We start from the raw sequence: 26131 nt of genomic DNA, 5'->3' as shown, positions 1-26131 counted from the left end.
GCAAATGACTTCTAGCTAACGACACAGCCATAGAAAAACAAAAACGAGACCGCATGGATAAAAACAATGAGCGAAGGCGCCTACAACGCACTTCTGAAACACCAGAACCAAAGGAGTCACGGCTCCAAAAAGAAACAATCTTTAGTACACATATATTTATTTAATTAAATGAAAACTTTCCCAGGATGCACCCACCCTCCACGATTTTTCATCCCTCCAAAGATCAGAGGGAACAGACAGTGATTGCCATTCTTGGATTTGCGGGGTTTACTGGTTATACCTATTATCCATTTGGCTCACAGACATCCTCCCACAGTTTAAACACATGCTGTTAGGTTGACTGGGAGCAGTAATCTAATTCAACATTACGTGAAAGTATGGGCGTGTGTCATAGACTACTGTCTCCTCTGTAGCTGGTCCCCACCTTGCACCCAGGTCTTTATGGTGCAGACCAGGACAAAGCAAGCTGGGAAAATGAATACATGAATGTCTTCTGATACTCGTTAATTCATCAAAATTTCAGAAATCACTCACTCCATTACAGAGTCACAGTGAGCAGACCCTTTCGAACATAAAAAACAATCCCGTACAATTGCCTTTCCACTTCTGGGTATATTTAAGCTCAAATTTACATGAATTAAAACCAGATGTATTAGAGGTAACTTGTGTAGCAGGAAGAATCAAGCAAATGTCAAATTGACAATGAATTTAAACTCTGTTCAGTGAAGATTTAAAACTGACTAGCATATCACACTAAGATAAGAGCCAAAGGCAAGAATATTGACTCATAGCTTACTTCTAATATCTAGTTGGAATGCTGTTTTTGATTTCATATTCTCACCATATCCTTAAAATCATTAGCAGAGTCTATATGCCTTCTTTTCAATTAATCACTTATATTTGAATTACTCCATGAACATATATTGGCAGCATGGTTTTCAAAAAAGGACGAATGATTGGATTTTGTATGTAGATGTAGAAAACTTTCTAATGATTTTAAGGATATGGTGTGTATATGAAATCAAAATCAGCTTTCCAACTAAAAATTAGAAGTAGGCTATGAATCAATATTCTTGCATTTTTCTGTTAAACATATTGTATTTTTATCTTCAATGCTGAGAAAATACAGTTGGCTTACACTGTAACATGCTGGGTAAATTCCTGAATGTTGAGAAGTGCTATGAAAGATGAGTTTTCATTACCTTACTGCACATAAATATGTTTCTGTGAGACTCTTACTAATCTGGGTGTCCCTGTTCTAAGGGTTTACCTTCTTTTTACTATGAAATAAACATATTTTTTAAAGAAGAGGTAAGAAAGTAGCCTGATATTGTCTATGAAAGGTAAGATGTAAGTGAGCTGTGAGGTATGCCTTTTTAAAACAGTGCTGGATTTGACTACCTAATAATATTAATCAACAAAATAATTGAATTTAATTAAGCTTTACTCTTTAATTGAATATTCACACCTGCCATGCCAAATGATACACCTTTCCAATATGAACAGACTTGTTTATGATAAACTCTTATATCCGCCAGCAATGCCCTAAGGGCAGCTTTGATAGAAAATGTTATCTGTCTACTTAAATTACTCTATGCCATTGCATTAAACATTATCTGTTGTGGAAAACTCATTAGTGCAAATCAAAAAAACAACAGATGTATATTAAAACCTACAATATTTACTGGCTTCCGTACACTTGACATTTGGGCTTAGTATCTTCTCAGTTACAAATATTAATTTTGAGCACACAGGCTTCCAGAATTACAGTATCTTTTTCTGGGGTCTGATCAATTGTAAATTGATCATAGTTTACACAAAATGTAGGAAATTCAAATTATGATTTCAATTCATGCCATTGTTTCTTAAAAAGGCTCAGTCCAGATATCTCCACATATCACGTTCATACATTAGAGTATCACTAAGGCTGACATCACTGTTTCTTTGTTAGAGTCAGACATTCTAAAAATATTTAAAACAAATCAATCTTAAACCATTGTAGAATATTTTTTACAGCAAATACAGGACAAATGTACACATTCAGGGGAGAGGTTTGGAGCGTGCGCTGATAGTGTGTTGCCACACCCATCACACAATGAACCACCTGGACTGGGACCTGAGTGCAGCGCGGGACACCTCAGTACCACACTGGAACAGTATGATGTTTTTTTACGGTGGGTGGAGTGCCAGTCCTGCCACCAACCCCCAGGTTTTCCCTCTAAGTTGGAGGACCTGCTTGCAGGGTTGGATGCAAAACAGTATTTAGTAAAAATTCACTTTTGTTTGAGTTATGTATTTATATACATCCTAGCCGATGCCCGCCGTAGCATACGGCGGTGTAAGAATAGGAACGGAAAACGGTGAGAAAGGAATTCAGAAATCAAGAAGAAATAAATACTTCTTGAAAGACGCAGTGTGCATGTAGAATTTCTGGCCAAGTAGGATTACATGTGAAAGTGATAAATAAATCAGGCTTTCCAAATTTACGTACTATGGCCATGACATCCTGATAGTTTTGTTGATTGTATCTTGGACTTCCCGGAAATGTGGACGGTAATATGATCATTTTGCCTACACGAACATTGTTATTTTCAGAGTTTGCTTGCAGTGCATCTGATAGTTCGACGCGCAGATCTTGTTGATGTAATCTGAGATAGAGGCGCACCCTCTGTTTTAACATACACATCTACGACGTACTGTTGGAATAGTTTGCCGCTGGAGTGCAAAATACTAAATGTATTCCTCATTGCTAATCTGTATGCGTAAAATTGGCATTGAGTAAGCCTTATTCGCTTGGCGGTTCTTTTATCGGGAACATGTTGTAAATCTTTGTGCCAGCCAATGTCTCCGTAAGGGAATAAAAGTGGGTAAACCATAGGATCGCAATTCATATTGAGCATGGAAATCTGTTTACAGGAGTTGCCTATGGGATAGGTGCAAATGTCCCTTTCGGCAGGTGTTTCGCCATCTTCTCCGACGAAAATCGCTGCAACATCGGTGTGACATGTCGGGGCATTGTATCGTCATAAATCCTGCCTAGGGTTTTCCTTGAAAACCATTCATACAGATGCTGTTGGATTGGACTGAGCGATTTCATGCATGTGTTTGTATGATTTAGCGAAAGGGTTGATGGTTCTGAGCATGGAAACTAGCTGGAGAAGTAGATTTTCACTGCATGCAGAATTTGCTTTATTTTGTAAACGAACTTTAGTAGGTTGCGCTGTGTCAAAAACATACAACTGTCCATATCCTGGAGAGGTAGAAGTGTTAGCGTATAGTGGAGAGATTTGGTGATAAATTTGCCCGTGTATTTTAAAACAGTATAGTCCGTGGCTAGGAGGCTGAGTTATCTGTGCACCCATGGAAGCAAATGCTAGAGAAGGGTTGTATTCTCGAATGTCCATCCATCCATCCATTTACCAACCCGCTGAATCCGAACACAGGGTCACGGGGGTCTGCTGGAGCCAATCCCAGCCAACACAGGGCACAAGGCAGGAAACAATCCTGGGCAGGGTGCCAACCCACTGCAGATTCTCGAATGTGTTCATGATAATTTTTATCTTCTGATGTTTGCTGTGTAAGAAGCTGTTGTAAAGACACAGGTGGCTCCCGCAAAGGTGGTAAAGCTACTTTACCGTTGTGGCAGCACCTCGAGTAGTTGGATGTATTACGCTCAGCAGGCCAGCATAGTGCATGACATGGAAGACGGCGAATAGGAATCGAGAAATGCAGTGTCGGCTGCGTGTGCACGGGACCGGTTTTGAAGTGGAAGCAGGACGAACCAGAAGAGAAATATATATAAGAGATATATTATTTATATATATTATTAATATATTATATTATTTATATATATTATTATATATTGTCAAGCATGTGAGCATCGGGTGTGTTACACGTTTTTTGTGAAACTGACACAACCTTAATTTTCAATTAGAATGGAGGAGAACTCTCTGGAAGACAACTAACATCATTTCTCCTTTCAGTTTATCAGCCTCTTCTGCCTCTCTACCACAATATCTTACAAGCATAGGCAGTCCAATGTCAGACAGAACCAGACCTCTGACTGGCAAGGATCTCCTCCAGAAGGACATCTATTCTAAATGGCTGTGAAAGCCAACATGTCACTAGAGGCAAGTTTTTACCATTTTGCTTTTTCTTTTTTTATTTCTGGATATTAAACCGGGTTACCTTTGGTACTCCAACTCTTATTTGTTAGCTGTTTGTCATATGTATATATATAGCACCCGACCTGGAACAGACTCACTCAGAGGCACGTGTAAAAACACACACGACTTTTATTTTTCTTCACCTGTGGGGCACGTCTTCCCCGTTAACCCCACAGGCAATACACAGTCCCAAAAGCGCTCCAAACACAAAATACAACCCTTTCTTCTCAAACCACCACTCCTCCCAGGCAACCTTGTCCTCTTCCTCCCGATTCTGGCTGCGAGTGGTGGTTGCCGGCCCTTTTTATAGCCCACCCAGAAGTGCTCCAGGTGCATGATCACCTGCTTCTGATTGCACTTCCGGGCAGGGCTGTAGAGTTGTCCAGGCCGGCTCAGGGACCCATGCAGCACCCCCTGGTGGCCACCCCAGATCCCAACAGGGCTGTGGAGAACTCCATCTCCCATGGAGCCCTGCGGGAAACTGAGGCACCATCCTTAGCCAGGGAGGCTGCCACCAAGCATCCCGGGGAGGTATTGAGCAGTCCATGATTGCATCCCCCAGGACATGTGTATATGTATATAATATATGTATATAAAGTATATCTTAGCAATAACAGGGGATTACTTTGATCAATTGATTTATCAGAACGTGGACTGGTGGGCCTGGCTTCATCTAAAAACGAGACACTTCATCCAAGTGGTGCTTTCTGTGGTAACATATCATGCTAAGCTCAATAGAGTTTCCAGAGGCTCTCAGAAGAAAGACTTTAGATTACTGTGTATCTCATAGGAATTGCAAAACAATTTCAATGGGATTTACTGTGAATTTAATTTAATCATTTCACAGTATAACATCACTGGAAATCTACAAAGACAGGCCTTTCCATAAAATTCTGACTAAGCTTTGAATAAATGATGTTTCTGCTACTTTGTTGTGCCCCTTCTATTATGTATTTCAGGGTAATGGTTAAACATAATAGATAGCTACTATTCTCTAGACTGAAGAAACACACTGATAGAAAGCCTTTATTCAGGCCAGTCATACTCTGACTCTCCAGTAAAAGGTGTTTTAGAAGAAACTGAGAAAAGCGCTATATAAATGTAATGAATTATTATTTATGTCAGATGCTTAGGCCTGTTCATCATTTCACAGCATTTCTAGAATAAGACTTCTTTTCATTTACATCACTTAATTTGTTCTTAATTCTTGAATAATGTAGAAGAATATATCTTATATTTACTAATTCTGTCAGTATGACAGAGATTCCCAGAGTTATTATTCTGCAAATGTAACTCAGGAAATGTAACGTTCCAGAGATTCAGTACATAATCTAACACTATATGAGATCAGATCCTTGCAGTAATCAAAAAAATCAAATTGTTTAAACAGAAAACATTCGCAGCTAAAGGTGGCGTGTGAAACACCTCTTCAAATTTTGTCAAGAACCGGTAAAAGAGTATGTCATTTCAAGATCTAAAATTCAGGTATTTGTATAACATTTTTCCTGGACAGCCTCTATAAGGTTATTAGAGCTGAAACCTTTAAAACATCAATGAAGAGGAAGAAGACACATTCACATTTACTCTATGGAGCACACACACACATACAAAAAATACATGTTCTTACCCCACAAACTAGTTTAGACTTGTCTTTGATCATGTGTTCATATTCACTAGTTCTATTAATGTTTTAGCCCACCTCATACATATATAATACAAAAATAACTATGGTTATTTTTAAATAATTTAATGGTTAGTTTAGTCATACTTTCAGATTTAATAAGCCATCATTTTAATGAAGCATTTAAACAGAACATTCTGTGTATTTAATTGTACACTTTAAATATTCAGTTTGAAATCACGAGCAGTGTAAAGATCACTTCCATGCTTGTTAAAGTAAACATTTTATCTAATAAAAAAAAAAATCAGAATAGGTCTCAGATTTTTAATAAAATGTCTGATCTTATTGTTGGCTTTTACATAACTATGTTGTGGCAATAGAAAAACACAGACAGCTTTCACAGAATATAAACAACTATTTTATATCAGATGCTTATCATTACATTAACGTTATAAGCATATTCTTTAACACTGGAAAATTAAATTGGAAGTATATGGTTAATAAATTAATTATAACAGTACAGTGGCGCCAAGCACACCTTTTATTTATCACAGCAATTATGGCAAAGAAGTAATTGATCCCTCTGTATAGAAATCCATGGTGAATGAGTTTGCACAAGAACAAGGACACCTAATCTGTGTAGCAGTCAGTTGATGGCTTTATCTGGCAAGTGCATGCCAGGTCGTCCTTGCTTTTTAGCGTGCAGTCTTATGTTACAGCAATCTGAAAATCTGACCAGATAAATGACCTTTCCTGTGTAAAATGAGGATGGGTAGGCTAATAGTTCTGTGACAGCATAATTGGCGTCAGGGAATCAAAAGCAAAAAATGTCTTATGAAAATTTCAGTCATTGTCTTTCTGCATTTTTAACATCTCATGTCATATTCATGTAACATTCCTTCCCAGCTCAAACATTAAATAAACAGACAAAAGAATATAGAAATGTTAGCAACTCAGTCCTACACCTAGGTAACCAAAGTAAATAAGGTGTCAAAATGCCACTAATGCTAGACAGCAGTTATTTTTTCTTTATATAAAGACTGACGAAACCTTCTGAATTTTGATATTGTTGCATTGTGTACAAATGATGGAAAAGTTGTGGGAAATTGTTTTTAATTTTTTTTTCCTTCTAAAATGTATTTACATTGACATGCTCGTGCACATAGAAGGCAGTTTAAGGGCTTTGGAGATGGAGCTTTTGGACCCCGGTCCAGGGTTTGACGATGTGTGATATCGTTCTCTTTTTCCCTCCCTCTACACACTGAAAATCTGACAGCTCTCCAATGTCACTTCCAGTGTCCATCAACCTCTACCTGCCCCTTCCTATCTGATTGCCATGTGACAGGAAGAAACACCATCTTGGGCAGTCTGCCAAATGAGACTCGGTCTGAGAATACATTTCTCCACTTACATGTGTTTTATTATTCTGTAAATATTATCCAGTTATACATGTTTTACCCTGAGGTACCCCAAATCTTTGATGGTTTCTGTCTTGTTTATTACAACATACAGTATGGGTGTTGTTACAAGCTAACAACAAAATGGTAAACTAAATGCAAATGACTACTAGGGTGGCAAATAAACCAAACAAGAACTCCTGGTGAATTTAACACCATATCGATATAAATAATTAGTCCAAATACAATATACCTGTGTATCCATTATCAAATTGTTTCACTAACAAAAAGGTTCTGTTAAGTAAAGAAAAAGTATACGGCAACATATGAGTGCAGTTAGTGGGCTGCTTTTTCATCTTGGGCAGATGCTGTCGAGAAAACAGCAAAAATGTAATTTACTGGACACCTTGAATCTCTTGCATGTTAACATTTTATTAGGTTTAGGTTTTTTGCCTTGTGATGACATTCCTGCTGCTTTTAAGAAGCTCATGAATACTTTTAAATGTAAAGCATGTCATATCAGGAAAAGAAACAGGAAATGTGATTTTATGTCAGTAAAATCATCCACTCATTTTCAAACTCACTTATCCTGATAAGAATTGTGGGAAGCACCAAGAACAAGGCAGGAATATATTAAAGATGTGTGGACTGTATCCATAACTTAACCACATATAATAAATGAGCCTATCTCTTTAAGTATGTTGCCCCAAATGCTGTGCAATTTCAAGCAGGGAGAGAAAGATAAAATATTAACAGAGCCTTGCTGCAGACCTCCAGAGCTCCGCTCCATTGAAGAGCCAATCAAATTGCACGCATCTCATGACGTTTAACAGCCTTTGCATTACATGTGATGTAATACAATATGCCCAGTCTTTTACACACTTTCTCATAAAGCATCTTTACACTATGGTTAAGATTAGGATTGGGTTATCTGACTCATCGATATGGGCGACTGACGAATAGGCATGTCATGTAGTAGGACTGTCTCTCAGGTAGTGGAACTGTCATTTAGTGGTGCCAGGCCCTTCTAAGAGTTTCTATTGTGTAAATCATGTGACATAATTATACAATCCAACTGGTTGCTCAGCGGAGCTCCGCAGGTCAGCGCTACTTTTTTTGAAAAAATACCCACTATTGAATCCATTTGAGTAGCACTTCTTTAAAAAGTGTTTTGACAGACAAATAGGTGTGCTTGTGTGCATACTAAAGACTGACACATATGTTATCTCTCTATTGTAAAAAAAAATCCTGCATCTTCACGTTAAGATCATGGAAGACACTTAAAAGACCCGCAAGACTAGAGAGATTGACCCAGGACCGTCTCATGATGATGTTGAACATGAGATTCTTGCAAGACACGTCCTACTTACAAATAAATAAGAGCAGGGGCAGCCAGCAACACACACACACTCGTGTTTTGCCTTTGAGCACACACAGATCCAGGGCTCTCAGCTCATATAAAGCATATAAGGACAATACGTTATAAATGAAACGTAGACGACAAAGCAAAGAAGAAAGCAGCTCGGAGAAAAGAGACTCAAAAGTGTTGGAGAGACAAAAAGAAAAATAACAATCTAGGTGCAAATTCAGAAAATAAGGAAAGTAATTATTAGCTTGGAACAAGTGGAATTGAAAAAAAAGAACGTCCAATCGAGATGTTTGCGCTATACACATGCAGAGCAGGTTAGAGATTATGAAAGCAGTGGAATTCGAAAGGCTCAAAAAAAAAAAGTTGGCGAGATACACATGTGGAGAAAGTTAAAGAATATGAAAGTAGGAAAATTAGAAAGTATAAAAAAAAAGAAAGTAAAGATCGCAGTAGCGCAAACAAACAGAAATTATTACTCGAAAAAGGGAAAATAATCACCACGGATCAGGTGTCATTAAAAAAAAGCAGGACAAAGCGAGGTCAGAAATAAAAGACAGAGTAGAAAACAAAGTAAAATATCATAAAAAGATTAATAAACAAGGGGGCCAAACACATGTAGAGCAGGTTAGAGATAATGAAAACAGTGGAATTCAAAAGACTCAAAAAAAACGTAGGCACGAAACACATGCAGAGCAAGATACAGAATATGAAAGCAGAAAAAAACGACAGTGTCAAAAAAAAAAAGTAAACATTGCATTAGCGCAAAGAAAGAGAAATTATTACTCGGATAAATAATGAAAAGGCGAATAGAGATTGAATATATGGACACAGGTGATATGTCAGAAGTATATAAATATTGTAAGGCTTTGAAGTTTAAGTCAAGAGATTTTCAAAAACGGAGTTTACCTCACTTGCATTTATTGGTTACTTTGCAAAAAAAATTATTAACTGCTGATGATGTAGATCATTTTGTCTGTGCTAAAATTCCAAACAGAGAGAGCTATCCTGAATTATGGTACAAAATCATTAAACACATGTCTCACTGATCTCATTAAAAAGTTTCAGCACATTAGGACTCGAAAGATTCCACATATTGTTTTTACAGAAGTTCTGAAATAAAAGTGAAACTAATGAAATAGCAACAATTCAAAGAAAAAAAAATCTTAAAAGTGTGTATCCGGAAAAACCAAAATGGGGGTTGGCGAGCGAAGCGAGCAGGGGGCGAAGCCCCCTAGTTTGTTAAAAAAAAAATAACATTTAATTTTGAAAGGTATACACAAATACATTATATGTCAGTATCAACAAAAGCCAATCCGAATTTTCACTTATAACTTGACATGGATTTTTTTGCCATACCAGCCACCACTATTTCCAGGTAATGATAAGTTCATCTTAATCACCAGCTGCCAAAATTAATACTGACATATGGACAGGTGCCATTTTTATACTTGTGAGGCATGGAATAGTACAGGTATGGTTTTATCTACATGGATTTAATGGTGCTTCATTTTTTATGTTATATGTATAGTGTTAATATTATTAAAAATACCACTCCAGTAAATAAAACTAATGTCAAGCCGTGCACATTTGTCGCTGCACGCATTTGTCACCATGCTCGTTTGTCAGCACCAGTTTGTCCCACAATTTTTGGTCATGTCTCCTATCAGACTTGCTTGACCCAGTATGGGGTTGCTGGAAGGCTCAGTGTGACCTTGAAGTATTGGGTGCAAGGCAGGAGACAACCCTGTATGGGCAGCTAGTCCATTGAAGAACCCATTCACATGCACTCTCCTGCAGGGGAACAATTAAAAGTGACAATTAACACACATCATTAGGATGTGGAGGAAAACCAGAAGAAACAATCTACATTAATGGGGATAACTTTCAAACTCCATACAGACAGTTACTAGACTAGGATTTGAGTTCAACTTCTGAAGCAGTTGCCTTAACCACTGTACCACCCCTCCAAATATATGCGATCATATATTAAGAGGTATGCAGCTCTAAGACAGGATATCTCCGTCAACTGCTTTTAAATGTTCCAAGAGCTTGTAGGGATTGAATATATCATAATATGTGTTATATCAGTAGTTCCCTTTAAATTGTACTTTAAGGTGTTAATTGCCTTTTATTACAAGGGAGTCAGGGCCCATCCTGCTCAGTACATGACAGGAACAAGCCTAACACACACTTCACCTATAGGTATGTATGGGGAAACTGAAGTACATTAGAGAGAAAGACAGAGATTAGTCAAATTCTGTTCAGACTGATAGTGAGTTATACTGTTAACCAGTGTGGCAACTTAACCTTGTAGATGGGTCAACATTTTATACAGTCTGTGCTGTATTGGTGTAGGATAGAGTGGGCATAGCCTATTCTGCTAGACTTTGGTAGCATACAGGCCTTGTTAAAACAGCAGATTTAACAGAGATGTTGACATCTGGCTGTACCAGACCCCCACTTGCATTCCAGAAAGTGACTGAACTGCAATCCATTCCAATCTTAGTCCTGTACTTCATCTAATAATAAAGGTGTAACTGAGACCTCTGCGCACTCATTCAGACCAGAAGGTGCCAAATGGACACCAAATCCGAACAAAGAGCTCTAATTCAATGAATGGCTGTGATGGACAAAATAATGCACCAATGAACAGGCACTGATTTTGTAGCCTGAAGTGAAGAATACACCTTCCTTCAAAAACTAGCTACACTCATCTCTCTGAGGGAAAAATCTGTCAACACTCTTCAAAATAGCCTCTTACATACTCTGAAAAGACTGCTCTCTGAAACATAAAGCTTGATGAGCAACTCTCTCTTTGATGAGCTGAGTGCAGAGAACCACTCTGCCAAGCCGAGCCTTGTGCCAGTAAATGATTCCAGTCTGAGCAGACTGAAAAACAGATATTACTTCAAGAAGAAAAATTCAGCATCTACACTCTTATGCCAGAAAGAGTAATGCTTTTCCCCATGAAGTTAAAGAGGACACAGCAAAGAATCTAACCGAGAAAAAGCACAGCACACCACAAACAAATGACCATGTCACAAAGTGAAACAGTGCAGTACAATGCAAGAAGAATGCTCCACTTGAACCCAGAGTAACAACAGCAACAACCCCATACAACATTGGGTATCATCCTTAAAGACTTGGTATTGAAATTGTTTATCTGCGTTATATCTTTGTCTGTCTCGTCTGTCATTAATGTCAATATATATGCTCTTATCATATTTCTATAATCCTTGTTCTTATCAATAAATTATATTATACTGTTTGTTAAAATGAGTGTGCTTTGGTTAACTTTATATAAAGTCTAACAGGTGGAGCCCACCTCCTACAACAGAGAAAGGCAAAGTAAGTAAACTTGGAGCCTTATCAAATTATTTAAGTAATTACTGACATTGCCAAAATTAAAACTGATAATAAATTAACCAAATTAAATTCTCACATTTCCTACACTGAATAGGAGAAGAAACAAGGCTTGTAAAAAAAGTATGGGATTTAGAAAAATAGACAGATTGAATATTTGAAGCTCTTAGGTCTAAATAGCCTAATTTATTCAAAAATGCCTCTGCAGCCTTTAGGTTACAGCATGGTCTTATCCAGCTTAAGAGTTGGCAGGGGGCAACATTATGTACAGCGTACCAATGTTTACAAAGGGCACAATGATATGAAAATTATGTTTATTGAAAAGTATGTACTTGTTATTTTAACAAAGCCCTGGAGATTATTGTAGTGTCCTGTGGATTTAGTTGTGTCTTGTATAATATTATTTTTTCTGGCAAATGTTGTCAGTTCAGCTCAATCATATCCAAAGTGCCATAGAGCGGCCTTTTCCACATTTTTTTAGTGATAATAATCATTTACCAGCTAAAATTTCTGCTTGATTGCTAAATTTCTGCTTTGGTATCACTGATGTAAGAACCCATGTAGCTAAAACACCATACAGTATGTAAGGAATTAGAAAGAAATTCACATTGACAATTTAAAGATATTTAGTTTTGTCAAGTTTGATATGCTTATATGGAATGTTACTTGCTTTTAATGAATTCAATAACATAGAAAAAAATAAGCATATTTACGCAGAAACTGTTATTTACATTGACAAAAACAGAAACAGAAAAAAATATAGCATTGGCCAAGTTCCAGATTTTCTCTCCCAGGCTTTCATGAAATTATTTCCAATTTTATCCTTGTTCACACATAATTATTATGATGTATTCTTATCTACTTTGATTTTTAATTTGCTATTCACCTAACACTAGACTGAATCACATCCATTTGCACTTCCATCCATTGTCTAACTAGCTTAATACAACGTACAAGATTGTAAGGGCCCTCGATTATCCTAGCAACATCCGACACAAGACAGAAACCAGCTCAAGAAAAGGTGTTTGTCCATCTGTGGTGCCTCAAACAATAAGCATTTTTTTTCTCTTTTACTCCCTGAAACATTAGTGAAATACTGTGATAGTTACTATAAAATTACAGTATATGCAGGTAGGAAAATAGTTAAGGAAATACTAGTAAAAAGCAGACAACATGGTGGCATTGAGCTTAATAATGCCTTAAATGTTATTTTAATTCAACACACAGGTGATATCTGGGTAGAGTTTGCATTTTCTCCTCGTCTTCAAAAGGTTTTCTCTCCAGAGACATGATGGTGACCCTACATTGATCTAATAAGATAAAGTGCATAAGTGAGTGAAATTGACTTACCCAGATGGATTCCTTCTTTGGGCCTTTTCAAGCTACCTGGAAAAGACTCCAGTGCTCTGCAAGTCTGATTGGGAAAAAGCAAGTGGAATAACTGGATGGATGTCCTTACAGTGTTATCTCGCTCTAGGGTTCCCATACCTTTTTGAAATCTTTTAGTAAACTGATGCATTTGTTAACTGATTAACTTAAATTCCACAACTATGCAATCAAGGCTAAAAGTAAATGGCACGTTTTTCTGTTGTGTGCATTTGTTATAGTCCCACATATACACATTTCCACAAATGGACAATTGGGAAACACGTATATGGCTTTATATTAGTTTTCCAAAATCTGCTGGACAAAAAAAGTCAATAAACGTTTAAAGAAAGACATTCAGATGTTAAACAGCTTAGTAAGTGGACGCTTTCTGCCAAGAACATATTCATGTTTTTTTAATATTGTTGAACTCAATCGATCATATAAAATAATTTAAATGCAAGAAACTTTAAACAGTGGTATCATGAGTAAATTTCCTGGGGCCTTGTGTAGCTATCCTCCACAGACCTGTTTTGCTAATAAATATAAAATATCTATATTTCATGTTTACCTTAGGTCAGGCAAAAGCAAGCAAACACACCATCCATTTGTGGCTAAACAGTTTTCTTTTTAAACTTTTCTAAAAATAATTTACTTAGTGTTTCCATGGAGAGAAGAAATTTCCAGTTATTATTTCAGTATACACACACACATACACACACAAACACACAATTAGAGTTTCTTGCATGTCAACAACCGTTCCAAAGCTCTTCTGATATACTTGCTAAAGCTGCTGTACATGATTAGACTGAGCACACAGGCAGATAGATAGATAGATAGATAGATAGATAGATAGATAGATAGATAGATAGATAGATAGATAGATAGATAGATAGATAGATAGATAGATAGATAGATAGATAGATAGATAGATAGATAGATAGATAGATAGATAGATAGATAGATAGATAGATAGATAGATTATACTTTATTCGTCCTCAAAAGGAAATTAACATTTTACCAAAGTGAAAATATAAATAAATAATGTCAAACTTAAGGTTACAAAGAGCCAAGGATAGTTGATCTCGATCACACTACTGTCAATACATCTTATTTTTGCTGATACATATGACCTTTTAATTTTAAAAACTAGGGGGCTCTGCCTCTTGCTCGCTTTGCTCGCCAACCCCTGGACCTGCGCTACATGCTAGCCTCTTTGCAGTTCTGCCACTCATGTATGGGTATGCTGTTATACCATATAAATTGTAATTTAAATTGTTATTTTCAAACTATTCTACATTACAGCGAGTAATTAACTATATTAAAAAATAGTAAAACATAATAATTTGAAGTAAATTATGTTTCATGTTGCGTTAGAGTTATTCGTTGCATAATAGGAATTTGTTCTGTTTGGCTTTGAAATTAACATGCAAATACTTTTTAAACTTACACTTTTACTGTAAAACTTCAGTAAAAAGAATTTTTTGAATTAAATTTTCATCAATATCACATTGAATGTTGATTCTGTGTTTGGACTTTCATTGTGACAACGCAATGTATAACTGCTCGTGATTGAATTTAGTTTCTTTCTAATAAATAAAATGACTTTTTCAAATGTTTGTCTCTGAGATTTGTTAATTGTCTTTGCAAAAGCTATTCTAATGGGAAACTGTTAACGTTTTAATATGTTAACAACTGTTTCAGCATAGTTTATTGATACACATTTAACCAATATGCTGTGTAACTGATCCACAATTTTGGCGTTAATTCTTTTGACTTCATTTCTCGGTGCTAGGATTGCCCATATACACATTTCTTCTGTTGATAACCCTTCGAGATGAAATTCTTCAATAAGATTTGGACATAATATGTCTTCTTAATTGGGAACTTAAAGTGAGGAAACTGTTAAAATGTATAAGAGCTGAGAGAGCAAGAACTGTGCCTATCAAAAGCATTCACACGAATGAGAGGTGAGAGGACTGTGTGCATGGTTGAATATGACTGAGTGGAGGGGTTGACTTGAAAAAAATCTCATGGCCAAAGTCTTGTCTCGCGGGACTTGAAAAAATCTCTTGAAAAAAGTCTTGTCTCGACTCAGGATTTTTTTATATCATAGATGTAAAAATATTATTTTCCTTTAATATTAATTTTGTATTAAAATTTTATGTTTAGATATTTATGTTCATCCATATCTGTCTTGGATGTTTTCTGATCTAGTTTTGGATATACTGTTCTTCTCTATCTGCTGGTACTTTTCTATCGGGTTTGTGTATGGATGACCTATGCCTTCTTGTATTCATTTTGTTTTATAATGTAATCCATGAAATTCTTTGCTAGCATTTTCACAATGAAAACTAAAAGTTAAACAAAGAGCCACCCATTTTTTAACCTGCTTAGTCCATTAAATAATCATGAAAGGCAAGGGGGAGAAGAGTAAAACAATAATAAAACAGTTATTATTAAATAAATGATTTTAGAAAAATGGTGCTTGAATGGTGCTTGTTTCTAAATGATTATGTTAGTTTGTTTATAGATATGTTATACTGTATATGAATTACCTTCCATCAGTTTTCTAACCTAATTGTCTAGCTTATGGTCACAGGGAGTTGTTTCTTAGCAGCACAAGGCATAAGGCAGGAACCAACAAGATATATAGCACATTTACACATGCATGAACACTGAACACAGTTTAGAGTCAGCGGCTTCTTTGGGAGAAGGAAAGAAAACTTACAGACTTACTCTGTGCAAACTCCACACAGCCACTGGATCAAACCCAGAACCGTGAAGACACAAAATTATCCACAGTGACACCAGTACTGTATGCTATTCATTCATTTTCCCATCTGCTATTTGATACCAGGTTGCCAGAGGCTGACCTTTGCTCTAGCAGGATTGGGTACCAGGCTGAAACAAATCTTAGACATGATGTATAAGCTATATTAATACTTGCAACAGGCTTTAAGAACATAGTGACAACTTTAACATTGGTGGCAGAAAGGGTGACAGAACTTAATTAAGAAATGATGCACAACCTAAGGCCTGCAATGAAGTTCTTTGTTTGTTGTTGAGCTTCTGTTTGGAATGAGAGATGAAATTCATGAAAATTCTCATTATTTATAAGTGTTATCTTAACAGACTACACAGTAGGCTCTGCATGTGCAGACAACTTAAAAAAGGTTAAAAGTTGAAACGGTTAAAATAGACCTAATAAAATCAAATTTTCTTTTTCACATGCATATTTAAAAATATTAACCTCTTATTAAAATATTTCAGGATACCTGTGAACCACCTGAACAAAGTGAACAATGTGTACAATTTTATGTAAGATAACTAGGCCCATTAGCAGTCAATATTCAACAATGAAAAAGCTATTAAATTGATGGGTCACAATTAGATCTAAACAATGTTGCTCTGGTGCATGCAGTACTATAGTGTTTTTCAGATGACCTCTTGCCTACATTTATTCGAGTCTTCTTCCTGTTTTCTGTAAGCCTCATTAAGTAATTGTATTTCCTCTTGGTAACCAGACTTATCCCGGTGCTGCTTTTTACTGTTCTGTCTGTGAGCCTCCACAGTGTCAGGAATTGATATATTGATATCACTATCAGGATTGTTTGTGGGGATAAAAAGAGAATATGAAGCAGTTTCACCCAAGTCACAGGAGACAAATCTATTTTCTCTTCTAGAATAACGCAAAGAAGGTGATCTGGCATGGGCTGAGGATTGGCTTATATTACTAACTATAGACACTGTGTCCATGGCTTCTTCATTGTCGCAGATTTCAAGTACTTCTAAATGGATTTTCACGTTCGTGTCCATAGCGCCATTGGGAGTCTCATCAATGTTTGGCTCATGGCCCACGCTCTTGGAACGGTAAACCTCAATTTTTTTAGCCGTTGGAGTAATTTTTTGTCCATCACTACTGACTTCATAGGTGGAAAGAGACAAAGTTTTGCCAGTTGGTGCATGAAGTGATACTGTTCCTTGGAATGCACAAAGAGGTATAGCTAATCCTCCTGTGGATCTCTGCAAAAAACAAGCAAATACATCAATGCAAAAAAAAAACTGAAGCATTTATATAATATTATTACACATTATTGCCTTCATAACAGCTAAACTAGTCCTTATCTATCTATCTATCTATCTATCTATCTATCTATCTATCTATCTATCTATCTATCTATCTATCTATCTATCTATCTATCTATCTATCTATCTATCTATCTATCTATCTATCTATCTATCTATCTATCTATCTATCTATCTATCTATCTATCTATCTATTGTCTTTCCAGCTAGCTGCAAGTCTCTCTGCATGCTTTATTAATTTTCTGTCACTTGGCTATTGTTCTCTTCAGAATACTTATGCCTGTCTATCTATGTATTGTTTTCCATATTGTATTAGTCTTTTACAAAATCGTTTCTCAGTCTGTCATATTCGGTAAATTAGAGTCTGACAAATAAATAAATGTAAAGGTAACTTTCAGATGTTGTATTCAAAATCTACAAATGAAAGTCATGCAATTTGCTTTTAAATTTGAAGGATATATGCCATATGAATATCCCTTCTGCATAATGTCTAGGGCACACCTACTGTATATCAAGGGAGAAAATGATTTTTATTTTTTTAAAGATTACACACAGAGCACATAATAGATATACTGTACTTAGCTACAGAGCAGCAGTGAAAGCATATTAAACTGTAAGCTATTCCGAGCAGTTCTTGAAGTACCTTTTGTGAGGACCTTTTTCTAATTCTGTCCTATTGAACCACAGCCATCTTACCTAATTTTACTGTCAGTCTTTTAAAACAGAGGTGCTGGGTTATCTCTTATATTCAAACTGTATTATTTTTTCCTGGATGTATTATTTTAAGAACTGCTCACAATTTGATTGTTGCCATATGTGACATTTATTTTGATAATTCTGGGTGATAAGGACTTTTTATAAATGGGTAGTTATTTTTTTAAATATCCTATATGCAATGATCATTTTAAGACTAATATAGAAATCATATACTGTTTCAAATACATAGTGATTATTAGGCAAATATTTTGCAGACCACTTTATAAGGTTAAATGCTCAAAGCTAAAAGGAAACAGTGCAATCTAAAAACTACTGTAAGCCAAACATAAAATGTAGACATGCAATAATTAAATAGAAAAATCAGAATATGAAACTTATAAGTATAAAGTTATTGTTCTGTACTCATCTTCATATGGTTACACCAGAAAACAGCAATTAGGATATGATCAGAAAAGTGAGAACAAAACAGATTTTTTTAACCTGCATAATCAAATTCAGGGTTATGGGGTTAGTGGGAGATCAAGAACGTATGCCAGCAGCATTGGGCATATTGCAGCAAAAAAACATGGACCGCACACACACCCACAATGGGACGATTTAGAGATTCCATGCAACCTAAATTACTTGTTCTTGTAGAGTGGGCGGAAACCAATGGTACCTGGTGTGGCAGATGGCTGGGGATTCTGCCCATGCCTGGAAAGACTGGGAGAGGGATAATACCTCCTCTGGGCCACGAGAAGGCAGCCGCCCTGGTCTGCATGGGGACCATGGGATCAGAGATTAGAAGCTCAACCCTGACCCTGACCCAGAGTGCTTCTGAGTGCTCATGTGGTACTTCCCCCACACCAGGAAGTGGTGTCAGAAGATCATCATGAAGCACCTGGAGCACATCCGGGGTGTTATAAAAGGGAGTGAGGGCGGCAGAAAGAGAAGAAGAGAGACAAAGAAGGGACTGAGTTGGCTAATTGAGCATTGTGTGGTGCTCTATAGTGCAGAGAAAAGCATTAAACGTGTGTGTTTTAGACATCTGGTGTCGTGTCTGTCTGTGTACGGGGGCTGTTTTACCACACTGGAAATTAACTTATACAGACATAGGAGAACATGCAGACTTCACACAAGCAGTGATTGAGCACAGGATTCACACACAGGGCACGGCGCTGCTTGACAGTAGTGCTAATCATTAAAACACAAAAGCAAACCAAAACAAAATTGAAGGAAAAGATAGCAAATACTCAATTCTACAAGTTCAATATCAAAAAAAAAAAAAACACAGGCCAGAGTGGGTTTTAAAATTATTACTGTCATACAGTCCTAAGAGCAAGCATGCAATATTTCACTTTGTCTCAGGTTGTAGTAAATAATGTTTCTTTTCTATGTCATTTTTAACTTTGTATGATTATTAGCCGTTTGTTATTTTTGATAAGCTTCAAAATCAGAATGCTACACTGATAGAAGTAGACTTTCACACAGGAGATGAGTGAAGGCTATTCTTATGCTAAACAGTAACTCCATTTAGCGTACACTTCTGAAGACATATTATGATAATTTTCCTCCTCAAATATACAGTAAGTGCACAAAGTTTCCATTAATTGTGTCAGGTATATTGCGATACTAACACATGTTACTGTATTTGTCCAAACCGTAACAGAAAAACTTAACAAAACACATACTTCTTCTAGGTATACAAAGCATACATCTATAGCAAATACACAACAATTTATAAAACGTGTTAAAATATCATGAAATCTTGCTATTTTAAAAAACTGCTGTCAAAACTGGCCTGGTAGTACTGGGCAGGGGGGAAGCAATTGCAAGTGGAATACCTGTCTATTGCAGGACATTCACTGAGACAAATGTAGAGTCACCTATTGACCTAAAATGCACTCCTTTGAGGTGTTGGTGGAAACCAGTGAATCCAAATCAATAAATAAATATTTCAGTTCCCATCTGTTGAGTTGTGGATCATTACTACAGCTAAGCTATACAACTGTAAATAACTTAACATTTTTTTAAACCTGCTTAATGCACAGAAGGTTTCGGATCCATCCTCTCAGCATTGCACTCAAGGCAGAAACCAAGCCTGGAAGGGATGAAAGTTCATTGTACGGCTCAGTCATGTACACACCCTCACTCACATGAGCCAGTCCAGAATCAGCAACTAACATAACCTGCATGTTTTTGGGATTCAAGAGGAAACCCAGAGTACTTCAGGAAAATCCCAGCTGACATGGGAAGAATGCACACAAATCACACAGAGAGCAAGTGGGTGAAGGATCTCAACCCAAGATCTCTCTATTTTTATTGTGTACCAATTAAATAAGCAAACATTTCTGAGTTAGGCTAATTTACAACTTTAAATAGTCTTCTTGTAAGTGAATGTGTGTGTAAATTAGTGTGTCTCTGTGTAAGTGTGCCACATAATGCTCTGCTGCCCCATCCAAGGATGGCTCCTGCCTTGTACCTCATAATACTGGAACCAGTTCCCTGTGACTGTTAATTTGAAAGCAAATCCAACAAATGGATTGATGGAATAAAAATATTTTCATTGAAAGTTTTGGGTGCTGAAGTATTTCTAATATAATGAAGTGCTAATGAAATTAAAGCAGATTCTGGGTACATAATGACATATCACACATAAGTCGTAAAAATTTACTGTACTCTATTGTACCACTGCCCTAAACCAAAACATCAAGCAAATCTAAACAAACTTTAATTAACAATTATATTCTTTTGAAACTTTGTCACAGAAAACTGGTATGGGTAGGTTGTAATACAGCAACTCAATAGTAATGTAGTGGATAATTTGGACCAAGAGTCACTTGAATCTAAAATCCCCTTATTACCTTTGGAAAACAGGTCCAAAAAGACTGCATAACAAACTGTGCAGTAGCACAGCTTTGATTTAACCATTAGGCTAGAATTTCACTCTTGACTTTCTGCTGCATCCATGATATAACCTTGGAGTCGAATATCATGTGATTAAATTGCCATCAATGCAGCCATCTTTTCATCTTACAGGCTTCAGGGAAATAATAAAACCCCACTGCAATATGCTCGGCTCATATTGAATATGGCTGCATTGCCTATACAGTTGCAAAAAAAAAAAAAAAAGTTTAAAAAAATACTGTGATTTAACAAAAAATAAAAACCCCAACTAATCATACTATATTAATTTCATCAGATCTTTCCAACTGATCTCCATGTACAATTTGAAGTCATTTTATACTTTGGATTGAGGCCTACTGAATCAACTGTAGGTCAACAAAATGGAAGAATGTTGCCGTCTATGTGACTTTTGTACAGTGATGGAAGAAAAAACACTTTTTTGAAAAAAGCAGTTCCACAGCAATTAGAATCTATCTATCTATCTATCTATCTATCTATCTATCTATCTATCTATCTATCTATCTATCTATCTATCTATCTATCTATCTATCTATCTATCTATCTATCTATCTATCTGTATGCATGTATAGGTATGTACAGCTGAAACATTGTGTCTTTAACCTTCTTTCCATTTCAGCGTGAAAATAACCATTATATATCTTTAATAGTATAGTTGTACCTAAAGTAGAAATCACTTTCAGAAAGCTTTGAAAGTTCCAAATAAACAAAAGAGATAGGGAGGACCTTTACTTCATTCTGATTTGGAATATAAGACTTCTTTTTAACATTCTGCTTTAAACATGTTACGTTACATGTTATGACATGATTCCAAATCAATTATTTTACTATTATAATTTACAAACATTTATTTTACATATTTTATTTCAACTTAGACATAATAAGGGCATTATAATGTGTTGTATAAAAAAGTCACATATTTGTTTTTATCATGGCTCATGTTCAATAAATTAAGTAAACATGTAGTTGACATTTCAGTATGCATTATCTTAAATGGAGAAAAAAATCGATGTGCTTAAGAGTAACACATTTTCAATATAATTATAATTACAGTAAGTGTTATGTATACGTTAATATACAGATATACAGATGTTATGAGTAACGTTAAATTTGACCAAAAATACTACAAGTGTATTTGAAAATAATTGCCCAATAAAAAATATCAATTTTTAATTAAGATGCCCAACACAAGAAAATTAAGACAGACAACAAAGTCAACTTTAATGACATGAATTTGGCAGATATTATTAAAAAAAAACGGTGGATTGATGCATTTTCTGACATTTGCAGTCAGGTTTTGTTTTGACCAAGAGCTCAGATGTAACATCTTAAGGAAAGAGTACTAGCTAAAAGCGTTACCTGTCGAGGAGTTCTTTCCGATTTACTTCGACACCATTCCCAGTCTGTGAGTTCCAGTTTTCGACACTCTTCGTGGGACAGTCTCCTGTCTGGACCCTCAAATACAGGAGAGTCCTCCAGGCTGTTTTCTTCTTGGACTGATGATCCAGTCATGCTGAAGTGAAAGCTATGAGATCCACCAGCCCTTTCTCTCACGCTTTCAGGTTTCGCCTCCACTGTTAGACTTTTCTGAAAGTCTGTCTGTAAGGAGCTGTCCTTCAAAGCCGTGGTTCTGAATTCCAGGCTGCCTTGTCTGGACAGTCGACAGGCCTCGATTTGATGAGATTTTTGCTTCTCTGAGTTATGGTTCGTAAGATTAAAGTAGGGCGGACATTTTTCAGCCCTGAAATTATTTGGTTCAGTTATTTTATAAATCCCATGCCCTTGCTGGAATGACAGATTGAACTGAAATCCTCGCTTTTTCACTGAAAGACAAGATAGAGAATGCGATAAGAAAGCGGATATTTTGGACAGAATGTTTGAACATTTAAATCTAATTGGAAAAAAAAACAAGTCATGCTTATTTGTGAATATGTGCGGGGGTGGGGGCTATAAAATGATATATAGTGAAAGTAATTTCAAAATATATAAACTGATCAATATAAAGAAATATATATGGTATTGTTTGCACTTGAGGCAATAATATGAAAACTGAACCCTATATTGCAGACATTGAAGTGTGTTCCAGATTATGCATGAAAAGGTGTAGACGTTTAAGGCGGATTTCTAAGCAATGTGGCTAAAGTACTAATTGAATTTCCTTTATCCCACCTTACAGAGCCAGTCAGCCCATTAGGTGACAAAGGAGGCTGTCGTCATGTGAGGAGCGCCTTTTAGGTAAGTTGAAGGGCTCGAGCTCCGGACACCAAGGGGTCAGACCCTGCGCACACCTTCAATGTACTGACTATGAGCACCGGACACTGAAGGGCGCCGTTTAGGTAAGTTAAGGGGTGCGGGCTCCGGACACTGAGGGACAGCCATCATCCCATTCCTGCAACAGCCAATTGGGCTCCATTTGGGTTTTGACCGTCACTGACACTTTATGCGTATGTATAACAGATACAGCAAGAGTATTGAATATTTGTAAATTCAGACTTGTAACGAATATATTGCAAAAATCATTGTAGCATAGTAAGTAGTTATTACTGTACTTAATTCACATTCAGTGTCAAAATACTTAAAAATGAAATCAGCTGATCTTAATAAACAGCGTGGGTTTGTTTATCGGTGACAGTTGTTTTCATAAATTGTACCATCTGTGTGTGCAACCTGTTGACATAAGTGAATCAAGTAGCTGCATCGTTTCCTTTATTCACCTTGCAAACACATTCTGCTGAAATCATACAGTAAAGCTAATGTTGGGTGGTAGGAGGGGGTTTGTAGTGGTTGTACGTTATGGGGTCTTCGCCATTAGTTTTCCTACTGTGCGGTACACAAAGCCTGACCTTACTTTAACTCTTACAGCCTGAGGGGAAAGGGGGAATTGAATGTTCGTCAGAGAAACCGAGCGCAAAGCCTTGACTGCCGGAATCTTACCCCGAGCCGAGTCTGGAGACATTGTGTATGCTGTCCTCTTGCAGTTAATAAAGCAGCCACAGGGCAGGTGGATCCAGCGCTCAGACAGAACAAACACGGGCGTGACCGCCGCAGACAGCAGAGTCAGAACAAAACTCAGCGTCTCGAAGGAGGGGCTGCTGAAATGAATGACATGACCAACCAGCAACTGTATCTGCAAAACAGCATTAAGAAATAATGCAAAGCACTCATTGATTTAGTTACATAACAGTTAGAGCTTGACTCAACGACAATGCTGACCTGGAAAAGGTGGCAAGTCTCTGAATGAAAATATTGCTAATAGATATTTCATTTGGGGGCAAAAATGTTAGTGACTCCAGCCTGCAGACACAAAATGCCACATTAAAGCAATAAAGTGGAACCAAGAGATACCATCATTATATTTTGCATCTGTCTACGTTATGTTGTGTAATGTACTATGTCTTTGACTTTAAATTAGGTTCAGTTAAAGTGGCTTAAAAAATTACAATTCCATTGGTAAAGATATAGTCAATAAAACTCAGCTGACCTTTTCAGTTAAGACAGAACAAAAACCTAGAACTCCAAGGCGCTGCATGCATTCGCACCCAGTATGATTGCTTACCATCATAGGCATCCATAAAATTATTCTGGCCATGCACAGAATCAAGGCAAATCTCTTTTGTGCAAAGAAAACGGGAGACTTGGTCATGATGTGATCATTTCTTTGAAGCCTGGAGGCATCTGTCCCCGGACGTGTATGATTCTCGATGTTGCTCTTTAACAGTCCAGGTTCAAGGCTGAAAATTTCCTTCTCCTTCCTGAAACTTTTTTCAGTGCTGTCTTCCCTAGAAAAAATCGACACATTGCTAATCGGCGTGACCCCATCAGACGTCGGAACACCGGTCATCTCACAATAACTGGGGTCAAAGGCTTTCTGCTGCTCGTCCGAACACAGCAGCCGATATGACAGAGGGACAGAAAAAATAAGCACAAGGCAGAAGCTGAAGGCGTACAAAACAAAAATGAGTAAAACATAGGAACTGAGGGTGTCTGGGAAGCAACCCCAGGATTTTCGGGTGAATGAGCCCCAGCCACATAAAGGTAGGATGCTGACAGTAAGACTAGTAATCCATATCGCAATGACGGACCACAGGATCCTCAGCGGTCGCCTGGCCGCTTGAAAAGCTCCGAAAAATTTGGTCACATAGAAAGTGTACGATGCAATCAAGCCTGCCTTTAAATTGCTAGATAATCCTTGGAAGAGGAACAAAAGTGCAGATGAAGTGCACAGTGTATTTGTCTGATGATTTTCCCTCCACTGCATAAACATAAAAACCGATACTGGCACCACACTAATAAGGTCATCGATGGACAGCGCAGCCACGATGAGCGACAGAGAGCTTTTAGTCCGAATTCTCAGCAAAGATAATAACAGATATATGCTGCCCACCAAAGTTAGTAAGGCGATAATAAATGACACGCAAAACAAAAGTACGCTGCTTTGCCTTTGGGCATCATTTGAATCCATTCTTTCGTAGATTTCCGTAAAAAATGTAGTTTTGTTCAAAAACACAGAACTGGATGTTGCAGACATATTTTTAAGTTGTTTTCCCCTCTCCTTCTTCTGCACCGTTTGCTTCAGCCAACCGCCCTCACGTTAGCGTCCCACAAGTTGAGCCTTTGGCTTTCTGGCAGTGCAGCTAAGTTCGCCCCCTACGGAGAGCGTGCTATGGAGTTCGGTCTGACAGAACAAGCTTTCATCTTCCTTTCCACTTCGCTTGCTGGCAAGGTACCCAGCTGATACAGGGCAATGGAAAAAGGATTCATCGCCAAGTACGAAGCGGATGCCTTTGTGTCAAAGAAGCTCTCCTGTTTAAAAAGAAAAGAAAAAAAAGAAGGTAGTAAAGGAAGAAGACCTCTAGAATTTAACACATATCATTGGGATTATCGGCGTAGCCGAGTACAGAGAAGAGCAAGAAAGAGGAGCGGATGCTTCTTTGGATTTACATCACAGATTGAATAATGAATGGGATCGCGATCTGCCTCTGCCCTGTGCCTGAAGCTGCAAGTGGGAGGAGGCGGAATGAAATCTCGGCGTTCCCGCCCCCAGTCTCCAGTTTAATCTGAGAGAACAGGCGAGAGATACTGTTGACAGTCGTGTCATGTAAACTGCCGCAGACGAGTTTTGTCTTTTGTTCACTAAATC

The 26131-nt window shown here is 37.2% G+C and overlaps 1 protein-coding gene across 1 annotated transcript; it reads right to left on the bottom strand.

The window, feature by feature from the left end:
- Window positions 1-16440: 16440 nt before the first annotated feature.
- On the bottom strand, window positions 16441-25927 carry LOC114645426 (probable G-protein coupled receptor 149). The gene is made up of 4 exons (XM_028793283.2): window positions 24548-25927; window positions 23926-24118; window positions 22351-22814; window positions 16441-17307 (listed from the first exon to the last, which is right to left on the bottom strand). Exons 1-4 carry the CDS (start codon window positions 25517-25519, stop codon window positions 16720-16722), a joined length of 2217 nt encoding a protein of 738 aa, XP_028649116.1. The 5' UTR covers window positions 25520-25927; the 3' UTR covers window positions 16441-16719.
- Between the last annotated feature and the right edge of the window lie 204 nt (window positions 25928-26131).

The sequence above is a fragment of the Erpetoichthys calabaricus genome, chromosome 2 (genome assembly GCF_900747795.2).
Source record: "Erpetoichthys calabaricus chromosome 2, fErpCal1.3, whole genome shotgun sequence".
NCBI lineage: Eukaryota > Metazoa > Chordata > Cladistia > Polypteriformes > Polypteridae > Erpetoichthys > Erpetoichthys calabaricus.
This window is presented reverse-complemented; position numbering and strand designations above follow the sequence as displayed.

Bases quoted from the DNA above. Each gene is read 5' to 3' on its own strand.
- LOC114645426 (XM_028793283.2), bottom strand. From the start codon at position 25,519: ATGTCTGCAACATCCAGTTCTGTGTTTTTGAACAAAACTACATTTTTT. The intron at 24,119-24,547 runs GTAAGCAATCAT...GCTGTTTTGCAG, and splicing joins TTTTATGGATGCCTATGATG to ATACAGTTGCTGGTTGGTCA. The intron at 22,815-23,925 runs GTAAGATTCCGG...CTTGTCTTTCAG, and splicing joins GTCTCCAGACTCGGCTCGGG to TGAAAAAGCGAGGATTTCAG.